Here is a 12495-nt window from a genome sequence, read left to right as displayed (position 1 = left end):
ATTAGGGATGGTTCGACTCGATGATCTCTAAGGTCTTTTCCAACCTAGAAATCTATGAAGCATCTATGAAGCACTTGCTATTGTAAATAAGTTCTGTTTTTTAGCATGACAGCGATTTTGCTTAATAAACTTGTGCCCTCTGTCTGCGCCTGAGGGTTTAGATGTCATGGCAGAAAGTGACTTTTGTGCCTGAATGAATGTGTATGTAAATTATTTTATGTCAGTAGCTTTACTTATGTCCTGCCTCACAAAAATTCACAGCTCTAAGGGCTTCTGCATAATGGGCTTTTGAAGCCCAAGCACTTCAAATGCCAGGAGTTGTATTTACAAAAGAAATTCAATAAGCCCATCAATGACACTGCAGCATCTTGATGCTGTCTGTTATTTTAGTAATTGTCAGTGGAATTCCCCTTACACAAAAATCCTATAAATGTATCCTCTGTCTCATATATCATTTTAAAGCCAATCTTTAAGAATGCTGTTGCTGAGATGCCATTTTCTAATAAATCTGTATGGGTTTGGAGTAGTTTCTAGGAGGCCTCTTTGGAACCCTCTTGATCTCCTCCTGGGGCAATTCTCTAGGATTTTCTGTAAGAATTATCTCTAGGTGACACCGTAAGCGACTCGAGGATATTCAGAAGAGCTAACGAGGGCCACTTCTGAGAGCATGAGTCATCTGTGACATTGAGTTATAGATGTAGATTGTCTTTGAACTCTGCATACACGCTTCATCTTGGAATGTCCCCTAAACGATGTGGTGCTAACAAAGTCATCCGTACTGGCTGAAATTAATTGGATTTCTCCTTTCTTTTTATCCACTGTAGGTGTTCTCTGCTTGCCGGACAGCTTGAACCTTCACAAAGACCAGCAAAGGTCAAACAAGCCTGGGGAAGTGCAGATGTTCAGCCAGTCAGAGCTAAGGACCATCGAGCAGTCTTTACTTGCTACGCGTGTGGGGAGCATTGCTGAACTCAGTAAGTACAAGGCTATTGATAATGTTTGGATTTCTTTCCTCAGAGTAAAGCAAAGCCACTTGCATTGCCAGGTTGTGCAGAGGAGAGACGAGGGGGCATGGGTACTGTGAAGGAGATGTTGGGTCAGATCTAGCCATGCTTATGTTCCATGGCCAGTTGGAAAGCTGAAGCTGAAGCCACAGGAGGAAAGAAGTCTCGTGCAGTCTCATAGCAAAGCCTATGGCTTGTTTGCATACGCTGTTCTCATTTTTAAAGGTGAAAGATGCTTTATTTCATCTTCTCTATGTTGCGTTTGAGAGCACTGCACAGCTTGGCCAGATTCCCTGCCCATGGCGGGGGGGTTGGAACTAGATGATCTTTAAGGTCCCTTCCAACTCTAACCATTCTATGATTCTATAATTCTATGATTTGCAAATGTCTGTCATACTGATGTCCTCTCTCATTTCACTGAGATGCCTATTTTGAGACTGGCAAGCAGAAAACTGAAGGTTGCTATAAGTGAAGGAAATATTGTCACAAATGTAAAGCATAGCTAGTTCGGCCTGTGTTACAGAGGATCCTTCACCCAACCTTTCCTTCTCTAGTTCCAGTGGCGGAAGGAACCACAACTCAAACCTGCACCAGAGGAATTTGTATCTGGAAGATAAATTATTTCCTGTTAATCAAAACACTTTTTGAGAAATGTGGAAATCTATATCTGTCAAAATCTGAAAACTTTGGTTTCAGCACAAATAAATTGTAAGAGGCAAATGCCATGCGAATCCTCATGTGACATTGAGATAAAGTTACCAGAAATGCCTTTTTAAAACAAAAAAAAAAATTAATTAAGATAGAAGCCTTCCAATCACATTGGTTTATGGTATAGAGATATAAAGCTGTGGATGAGAAAAGAGAAACATTCAGACAAAAAAGGTGTTTGTGTTTGGTTTTTTTCAGAGGTCTGTCAGAACTACTGTCAAGTATTTTTTTCCTGAGGTCTGTTAAGAAATTGTAAAGACTCAAATCTGTGAAGATGCAGGCTGCCTAGCTTACTGTTGTTCTTATTACTGAATTCTGTGTAGATATAGGTATGTCATGTTCATTTTCCTGGCATTTTCTGAAGCAATGGGAGTCTCCTCTGTAGCTCCATCATATCATCACAGTTCAGTTTATGTGCTGTTCATGAGCCCTGTGGATGTACCATGGGTGTTTGTCTACAAGCCACAGTATGAATTTCTGTTTTCAGCTAGCTAATTTTCCTCTGCTCTGGTGAAATGTCAACAAGCCAAGAGCACTTACATGCCTTAGCGTGAAGTGTTGCTCCGTCTCTGGAATCAGGTGTTTGGTGTTATTCAAATTAAGTAATTTATGCTTATTTATTTCACGTGCATGAAACACACAACAGTAGTGTCTGTATGCCAACTAAATTATGCATGATACAGCTTTCTTTCTTAAAGTACATATGGTTGTGTTTTAATAAGCAAGTAATCTGTGGATATTTCAAGGCGTTTTTTTTTTTCATTCCGGATTTTTTTTGAACCTCTGTACACAACTCAAAAAGCCAGACTCCTTAAGTACCCCTTCCTTTTGAAATTTGATTTCTAGAAATCTATCCTAAGTACTTCTACCTTAGAATCAAATGCGTGGTTGATAGGGTTTGCTTTCTGTATGTCTATTGACTGCAAACGCAGGCAAAACACTCTTCAGGGTGGCCAACTTGAAGAAAAGAGTGCATCAGTGGGAGTGAGATGCAGATGTCAAGAGAGGTTGGCACCTCCAGCATGCTGGTAGCCCTCCAGAAAGCCCTCTGGACAACTGTCGAGGGTACCTCCCCAGCTGCTGCAAGCAGATGCATGTTGGGGAAGAAGCAGTAGGAGTGGTAACTGGCAAAGCTTGCAAGGCTTGATGCTCAGCTGGGTAGAAATCTTTGTTGTGGAGCAGCACTGGTGCAGAGTTCAAAAGCAAGTTGTGAAACGTGGAGGGAAGCACAGCATGTCGATGGGCAAAAACCTGTGAATTTGGGGGGAAATCATGGAATGGAAGGAAAACGGAGGAGTGGGGGATGCAAGGGGGTTTGCTCTTTGTTCAGTACTTGTGTATCGGTCTCAGCAGAAGCCGAGACCCGGAGGTTACAGCAAAACTTCAACTGTGGAGGGCAGCTGGGGAACCGCAGCGTGGGGGCAGATATGCTGAGCAGCAGGGAGAAGCCAGGGGGGAACACCTGCAGATCGGAGCGCGTTGGCGGGGAGGGAGCAGGCGAAGGAGGATTTATCATTGTCCTGGTGGTGTCAGGGAAATGGAGAGCTTTAAAAGTGGCATTGTGGAAAGAAGATATGGCAAGCACTGTTGTGGAGAAAGTTGGGTATGATGGAAAGGTTAGGTATTTAAAAGCTCCTGCTCATGTATGGATGAATAAAGGTGAGGAGGGAGACTCTAGATAGGAGGGAATTAAGAGGATAGCATTTGTGAGGAGGAGGAGATGGCATCCAGGAATGAATGGCAAGGACAGAAGCTTGGCTTGCTGAACCAGCAGAGGTATTAGTCCCCAGGTGCGTGTCTGCAGCATCCCACTGGCTTGCAATATTGCAGGAGCCAGGACTTCATTTCTGTTCTCTTCAGAAGATCGCAAATAACAAGGGCAAAGAGTGATCTTGCTATAAAGCAATTTAATTTTATCTCAGGAAAAAAAAAAGGAAAAAAAAAAGCAATTCTAATTGAATGACATTTCATATAGTTTATCGAAATTAATAATTGAAGTATTGCAAATATACAGAATAACTAGAATTAACAAACGCCTGCATGGAGAGGAAAGGCTTCCCCTTCTCTTGGTTCCACCAATCATCCTTGCATGCAGCAGCGTGGCTGGCTGCTGAGCTGCTGGAGGCTTTGAGACTGAGAAATCAAATCTGTCCCCTGGAAAACGACAGCTGGCAAACGGGGCCCATTTACTGCCCAGCCCCTGTATTTCAGCTCAAATCTTCCTAGTTTCTTCACATTCTGTCCCAGGTAGAAAATAGATTCACAAGGTGAAAAGCCTTGTATCTTCTGGTACTTTCACGTTACCCTACACATGATGGCCCTCCTCTGTCTGCTCCCTTCGATTTTTCGTGTGTGCCATTGGCATATTAGAAAAGACTGTTTAGATGAGCGGCGTCTCCCTGGGGAGTGACGGAGGAGAGAGAAAATTGGAGAAAGAGGTGGGATGGTGGACACAACCATAGAGGGAGGGCAGCACCCTCTGAGAATGCTGCAGAGGAGGAGATCAACCCAGACTGCCGTTCAGGAGTCCTTATGGCAGGACAGGTGCAGCCAGACTTGCAAATGCTGCTCCGATCCCCTCCAAACCCTGCTTGCCGGTGCTTCTGCTCTCATCTCCTGGGCTTAGCAGGCAGCAGGCGCTGGTCGTCGCTGGGAGACCCAGCCCTGCCTGGCGGCAGTGGGGCGAGGTAGCACTGCTGGTCCTGGGATGGTCTCCTGAAAATAGGAAGGAGAGGTGATGTTGCTGACCTAGGAAAAGAAATCAAAAGAAGGTTTCATCTCCAGGAGTTAGGAGGAGAATGTAAATAGAGACCTAATTCTGCAACGCAATTACAGCAGTAATGCGTGATTCCAAGGAAAAGGCTTGAAAAATTAATGTGAAACCTTATTCATTAAAATATAATGAACATGGCACAAAGTTAAGGAACAACAATAAATCTAGCCTATGTTATATTGGCATTTAGTATTCAGGGATTGTAATTGCCTACTACAGTGTGTTTTAAAATAATGTAATTTCATTTGAAATGCTTATTATATAGAGAACATTGGGAAGAACTGAAGCACAGCAAAAATAATAGGATTTTAAACAGTAGCCTGACAGTATTTCACTGTTTAATCTTGGAGAAAATATTTCACAAGACTTTTTTTTTTTTTTTTTTTTTTTCCAAATTCCTAAAGTTTCCTAGTTTTCCAGAACGGACCTAGAGAAGAAGGGGGATAGATCTGTTTGGATTTTTTCGGAAAGTTTCCGGGATTCTTCTAGATTTCTAGTTCTTCTCTTTTATTTCCTCCCCCTTCAGAGAGGGAAAATAAGTAGACTGAACAGAAAAAGAGAGAAAATACTAGGGAGAGCTCTGGCTGTTGAGAGATCCCATGATAATGCCTTTTGACCTTTGAATATTTTTCCTAACTTCTTTATAGGCATGTTTGCGATCCACAAACATTTATGTTATATTTAACTACATAACACTCCAACACGCGTATTCATCACCCATCTAAAAATACCACTGCTGACTTGGAGACCAGATGCAAAAGGGATGAGGCTCACAACTGGAGGTCACTGGTGTTTTGCTGGATGAAGGAGGACCCTGTTTCTCTTGCCTGTGCATGTAGGTGGTGAAAAGGAAGAGCAGAAGAGCCTTGGGGGTGCACTGGATACCAATCCTGGCACCAAGAAATATTCCTCCCTCACTGCCTTAGAGTGAAGATTCTAAGGTGTTATGGTATGGTCAAACTGGGACAAGCACCCCACACTGAGGTGCGTGCATAGAGCTGCAGAAGGGTTGTCTCTCTTGAGCTACACAGAGCGATAAACTATGGCTTAGGATGTCGTGCAAACTATGTCTTCACACATGTCTTCAGGCTAGAGCAAAAAGCTGTTTGGGGCTTGCTTTGAGTCCAAAGATGGCCAATCCGCTATGGCTTTCCTGGGTGAGAAGTTTGCCACCCAGTCTTGTGGAAACCACAGTGACTGGCATTGGTGGTGTTGCTGTGAGTGTTAACCACAAGTAAGCGTTTTTATTTCAACCTAGGATAATCTGAAGATGCGGTGCTGATCTTGGAGCTGTTTAGTCTTTGAACGGTGTTTAACTTAGAGCAGCTCCCAGACGTGATGTTCAGGCCGATATTTCCTCCACGTCACCACTCAGGTCTCAGCAAGGATTTCCTTTTTGCCATTGGAAAAACGCCGCCCTTCCCCATCATCCTCTCTTTGCCTCCGCAGTGCTGAATGTATATATTTCCAAAATAACAGCCTCCCAGTAGATCTTGGCACGCTTTTAGGGATGAAAGGAAGGATTACTGCTCAAGTGTAAGTAGGAATGTGATTGTACATACCAATACTGTTTATCATTTCTCCTCGCAGCCCCAGCTGAGGAGATGATGAAAGTCGGCATCCCTTCCCTTGGCTTTTCTTCTAGCCTCAATCCTCTGCAACCAACAGGAAAGAGCGCTGCAGGAGCCATACAAATTGATTCACGTCCTGTAAATAAGAAGTTAAACCCAGGCGTAGAAATAAATGCCGGGGTAAAGGTGCTTGCGGGAAGGGTGGCAGCTGAAGGAGGGTTGTTGTAAGTGCTCTGCTTATTTACTACCAGAACAAAAGCCCTGTTTGTCAGATATTTTTCTTAGACTACGCAGCACCGTAGAGAAAGGCCAAAGGTTGTTCCCTGTCAATGGTTTGGTTCGTGCAGTGCAGTGCTGAGCTAAGCAGAGGTACTAGCTGAAACCTGCAATTCAGATGGTGGTGCTCCCTTCAGCACTACCCCTTCAGTCAGTTTTGGCCATAGACTGGCAACCTGTGTGGACACTCTCCAGATGTGGTGATGTTCTTCCTAGTTTTTGAGGGTCCTCCGCTGGGTTATCGCACAAGATCTCTATGTCCTCACTCTCCCACGGCTCACTGGGCCTCTCGTTTGCAGTTCCTCCTTGCTGCAATCCTTACATCATCCACTCCACATGTAAAAACTAGAAAGAGATGTTATTGAGGTGCCCCTTTGTCCCCCAGGAAAGAGCACAAGACAAATTAATGCAGTGCTTAAGTGCTGGGTAGTTTCTTGCCTCTGTTAAATGCTAGCTGTTGAAGGCTCCTTTAGCCGCTTCTCCGTTCCCCTTGCAGCCCTCTCCGAGTGATGGACCTGAGCCTCCTTTCACTGTCTGCATCCGTGCATGAGAAGCATGCAGTTACTTAACAGAAGGTTACTTAACAGCTACAAATGACCCCCTGCTTTTCTTTCCTTCCCCCTGAGATGCTCGTGATCATAAACCATAAAGCAATACATTTATTTATCAGTGGAAACGAAGCGGGAGGGAGGATAATTTGAACGTACCAGTCTACACCCTGCTAAGACTTTACTTTCCCTTTGACTGCCCTGCTGACCAGGGAGTGGATTCCTATCTTGGGCTACAGGGGCTGAACAGAGGCAGCTATCGCTTGCCTGGGTCCCCACCTGCTGTCAGTGTTCCTTTGGGGGCTCCCCCCATGGGTGAGACTCAGCCCCCTTTTGCCTTCCTGGAGGCTGAGACGAGATCTGTCCCTGCGCAGGTGTTCTTGTTCCTCCGGGTCTTCTACCTTGTGTATTTAAGCCCACTTAGGTTTGCAGTTGAGAGGCAAAAGGCATTGCCTTGGTGGGTGGGGGATGCTGGAGGTCCAACCCTCCACCACCCTTCCCTGATACACCAGTGTATCAGGTCAGGATCCCCCCACATACATCACCTTTGAGGTGTAGACTCCTGTTCACTCCTGAACTCCTGTGCATCACAGCACGCTTGGGGTTAAACCAGCATTTTCCTTTCCTTAGGTTTGCAGTCCTCCCTGTCCCTGCTGTGTAGAGCACAGGCAATCGGTCAGTCCAGGGTGAGCACTCTTCAGCTGGCCTACATGAGAGGTTCTTAAATTCAGAGTTTTGGGGACATGGATCTACATCAGGCCAAAGAAAATCCAAGAACAGTGGTCCATAAGGCAGTGGCGGTCCACAGAAGGAAGGTTCTGCATCAGATTGGCAGATGAATAGCTCAACTGAGTCAAAGCTTGTTTTGTTTGGAGTTGACGTGGTTTAAGGGGAACCAAACACAAACATCATGCTTGCCGCATTGGATTGGAGAATTCGAAGTTGTTGTTATAATAGAAGATTGGAGAGGTCGGTGTTGTTATAATAGGTATGTGAACTTGAAAAGGTTTAATTATTATTGTGGCTTTTTTATGGATAAATCCAATCCCTAATTTCTCCGTCTTCAAAGGCTTTGAAAACACTAAATCGCACACAAACACTTACCCTGTAATATAAATAGAAGCATCTTGTGATGGTGCGATAAGTGGAGATAAAAGGTTAAATGATCTGTGGGAGGCCACAGGGAAGCCACTGTCAGGAAATGGGCTGCTCTTATCCCAGTCCTGTCTTTTGACACTGAATTCAGAGTTTGGGACGACAGCTCCTTTGTTTGCTCTTCTGCGGGAGAGGTGGATGACTGTTAAGAGAAGAAAAGATCGCGTGGGGTAGGAAATGCACATAAGGGCACAATGTGGGCAAGCAGACATGGCAAAGATGGGGAGGTTTCTGCAAGGTGAGCTTGACGGTCAATCTATTGCACATGGGATGCTCCCCTGACTGTGGGTTATGGCAGCCCAAGCACACCTGCAGCCCGAGGCAGCTGGCTCTTGAATCTGGAGTATACTGTGTGCCAAGAATAGCGTAACTTCATGTTTGAAGATACTTTGTGCTAAGAGCATTTGCACAGTGAAGTACATACCACACGCTTTCTAGTGTGCACCTACTCAAGCTCTCTGCACACTCCTTTCCTGGTATAGATGAATCGTCATGAGTTAATGATAGAAAGACCTCCAGTAAATCATTTGAGGAATGGTTTCACTCGAGCAATTTTTGCTCAGCTGACTTTTGAAACATAGAGATTGATGCAACACCAGAGGCAGAGCAAACGTGGAGGAACAGTGCAGCTAAAATCAAGAGCATAGGGATGGCTCAGGCGGCTGACTGAGCGGATGGCTGGAGGCAACTGCCGTGGTGCAGGAGACACTTCAACTACTCATGTTCACCCTCATTCATGCGCTTACAGGCATATGCTGGAGTGAGCTGTAGCAATGCGTTGCTTTGATACAGAAACCAAAGGCCACAGGGAGGTAGAAAGGGAAAGAGACTTAGTAACAGTGTGGGAATGATGCAGGATGGCCATGGCTACCGGGTAGCAGTCTGATTGAATAGACTATTATCAGGGTTATAATTCATGTTTTCAATACAGTATCCCTGAATCTGGTTATGAGCAAAACCATAGATCCAAGACATCTATACTGAGGTGTGAAATGAATCCAAGTCGAGAAAGTGAGTATTGCGTTCTGGCTCACATGCTTCTAAAGGGGCAAACTTTGGAAACTTTCGTGACATGAAACTGGCATCTGGAGTGCAGCTCCCAGACCGACACTCCTTTTTTTGGTCTAGATAGGATACAGGAGGATGTTAAGGACTTTGAAGGACAGACACAACTGCAGTCTATGAGTCTGGCCACCTCTTTGCAGTAGACAATGTTCACCCAGGTAACATAGCAAAGCAGTAACAGTGCTGCTGTCAACATGCTTCCACCACAGGGCATGATTCCCAAGAGCAGGCTACATGGATTGGAGTCATGGACAGCGGGAAGGATATCAGCCCAGCAGTATAAAAACTAATGGGTGCTGCTTGCAGGATGCTGTTACACTAGAAACATGGCCTGCTTGTGTTTCACACGGTGCCTTGATGGGGCATCACATTGGAAGAGGTCTGCTGTGGAAACAGAGATCCTCCTCTCTGCCCTGGACCTTGAAGGAAATGCTCAGATGAAAAAACTGTGTGACTTGTTTTCAGCATGAAAAATACTGTCGTTACATTGTTCTTGTGGTTTTAGGACATGTTTTTGGAACAGAAAAAGCTCGAGGTGGGTGTCATAGGGAGTGGCCATGTATGGATCAGTCCAGCGTCATTGACCTCTGGGTCGTGGTTTTGGGAACACACACAGCTGAACGTTTCAGGCCCTGGAAATTTATCCCTCTGAAAGCAGCAAGCCTGCTCCTAGGCAAGCATGTTTGCAAGATGAGGTCCATCATGACAGACCATAAAATCTCTCAGAAGTGGGCACGGGGCATCTATCGTTTCCTCTTTCTTCCTCCTCTTTTTGCTTTTCTTCTTTTTTTTTGTCCCTTTCTCTGTTACACAGTTGGAAACAGATGTGTTATTTTTTAAACTTTGGGCTCTAAAATAGTAAGAGCGGTGATAATAGCTTTTACCAAAGCCAAACACAGTTTAAAAAAAAAAAAAAAAAAAAGCTTAGCTGGTTACTGTGCAGAGAGTTTGAGCAGTCCAGTTGTGTGCTGTATGTTGTTGAATATACCACCCCCATACAGACTGGAGTAGCTTAACTTTCCCTGTCACATCTCATCTTTGGCCTGAAGTCAGTGAAGCTGTTCCTTGAATATTCTGTATTGCCTTAAACCAGGCCCATGTCACAACATCACTACATAATATTTTCAATCTTTAACTCAAATGTATGTGGACCTTGCATCCATAAACCGTGCTGAACTGACAGCAGCAGCGATGGACAAGTCCTGCTTTAGTTGGGGAAAGGATGAGATGCTGGCAGCCACGGCGGCAGCTCTCCGCATGCTGCGATGCGGTGATGGTTTTGCGGGCCCTTTGCTAGCCGGCGTGCGAGACACGGCATTTCTCCTCCGGGCTGACGAGCTCCAGCACAGAGCTGTGTTGCCAGAGCTTTTCCCTATCCTGAGCCAGGGCTGCAAGTTAGTGCCGGCCTGGGGCTTGCCACCAGCTTTTCTGCCCTCTAGAAGCCTGCCCTCCGTTTGTCGCTTCCCAGCTTTGGTAACAAAAACATCCGCAAATATCCCCCCGCCTCGCTGTTCACTTATTTTTGTGTGTCTACCCCGCACAACGTGGTGTCTTCCTCTCCCTGGCTCTGCCAGCAGAGCAGTTTGTGCGTTGGCTTGCTTGGCTTATGTTGCATAAATTGTGGAAGTGTTTATTTGATTTAAATTAAAAACAAAATAAAATTGGCGAAGATTTTTGTCAGGCAGATCAGCTCCCCAGTCTGTTCCTCAGATGGGTTGCAGGCGATGGTAAAGGGGCGAGAATGAGCGCGGGGGACGGTGAGGCAGGGATCCCCGCCGAGCCACTTGTGTCGTGGTGCCACCGCCCTCGAGAGCCACGGCCCTGGAGTTACAGGATCGGCTCAACTACTGGGATTTTTGTTTTTTATGTTTGTTTTTTTTTAATTTATTGGTCTTCCAGATGCACTCAGTTGATATCTGACATGTGTTTTCAGGGCCAAAAAAGAGGCAGAAGAGCCAGCGATGATGTGAGCAGGTAACCTCCTCTCACATAGTGTTGCTGTAGCTGAACACGGCTCTGAAGAGCAGACACAGCTAACATAATGTCATGAAGGGGCTTCCCTCTCTGTTCTTGGCCACAAATTCAAGGTTGCCCTTGGTGTTCAGATGTACTGTGGCTTTTGCAGCTGACAAGGAGAGCAAATACAGGTTGGGTTTCCCAGACGAAACTCAAGCTGACTGATTGCTGGAGACCAGACCAGTGAGTCCCATCATGGAGCTGGTTTCACATCCATGGGCTTTGGAGTGCCCTAGCCAGGATCAAAGAGAATTTCAACTCTTGGTATATTCTTTAGAAGAAAACGGAGAAGCAAAAGCATATTTGGCAAGGAAGAATAGAAGCAGCAAAACGTGGTGGGGACTGAAACAACACACGTGCATCTTGAACCAGATGTTACACTATGCTACGTTTTACAGAGTATGCATAAGTACTACCATACAGCGTGTGCGTGCATCTGTCAGCTCCCTTGTCCCTTCTTGGCACTGATCCTGGTGCACAGATATGCTAAGGCACAGTCTCTGCCCTGAAGAATTTGCACCGTAACTTGATGTGGCTGGAGGAGGAAGAGGGCACCAGGGCCATGCAGTGGCTTGTCTGAGGTTACGCTGTGGAATAAAATAGAGAGCAGTGATTCCCATCCTACCTCCAGTACTCTGCCTGTTGGGTACCAGGCTTATAATGCAGCTGTTTATGCTTACTATACTGTCCTCTGTGAAGCTCGATGCTTTATAGGTATTGATTATTTAAGCCTTGAGTTGTCTGTGACAGAGGAATTGTTAATATAAAAATTATTTGAAATGTAACCAGACATAATATAGCAAAGGCACAAGCACGATCTAAGCCAATTGGTTTTTGGTATAATGTAATTAAATGAGGCTTAAACATAAAGAGCATTAATTCAGCTTTAATAGCATGAATTGGTTTGGGTTTCTTAAGAAGCAGTTGAGGAAATACAGAATAAAAGGGTGAACTCCTGGTCATATTGAAACAGATGGGAGCTTTGCCAGTGATTTCAGTGAGGCTCAAGTTTTCCTCCAGCCTTGCATCAGCAGCGACGCTGAGCTGCCCACCCTGCCTCCGTCATTCTTGCAGCCACTTTCCCTCCTTACTCACTGGGCAGCTTCCTCTGGTGCTGGATGTGTCATCGAAGTCACATCGCCTCAGCGCTCGGGGAGGAATGGGGATGAAGTAATGCAGCTGCCTGAATCTGGGCCTAAATTGCATTCTGATTTTTTTTTCATCAGTGCAGAAGTCTACATCAGTACAGAAGTCAGAGGCGTTCCCTGGTGTCTGCCATCTCAATCCACTGAAAATAAGACTAGTCATGTGCTTAACTTCAACCACATGCTGAAGTGCTGTAGCGGCTTGGGTCTGAAAAGGCTGAATTTAGTGCAAAT

General features: G+C 45.3%; 1 protein-coding gene across 4 annotated transcripts in view; it reads left to right on the top strand.

The window, feature by feature from the left end:
* ABTB3 (ankyrin repeat and BTB domain containing 3) overlaps positions 1-12495 on the top strand; it is a 177788-nt gene that overhangs the window by 102774 nt on the left and 62519 nt on the right. For all 4 annotated transcript variants that reach the window (XM_086610271.1, XM_086610269.1, XM_086610268.1 and 1 more), the window contains one exon: positions 825-974. In XM_086610271.1, the coding sequence (XP_086466397.1) occupies positions 825-974 (150 nt within the window). The remainder of the gene's footprint in view (positions 1-824; positions 975-12495) is intronic.

This window comes from Tauraco erythrolophus, chromosome 4 (assembly GCF_009769465.1).
Source record: "Tauraco erythrolophus isolate bTauEry1 chromosome 4, bTauEry1.pri, whole genome shotgun sequence".
Taxonomy (NCBI): domain Eukaryota; kingdom Metazoa; phylum Chordata; class Aves; order Musophagiformes; family Musophagidae; genus Tauraco; species Tauraco erythrolophus.
Note: the sequence above shows the minus strand (reverse complement) of the source record. Positions and strands in the feature narration are given on the sequence as shown.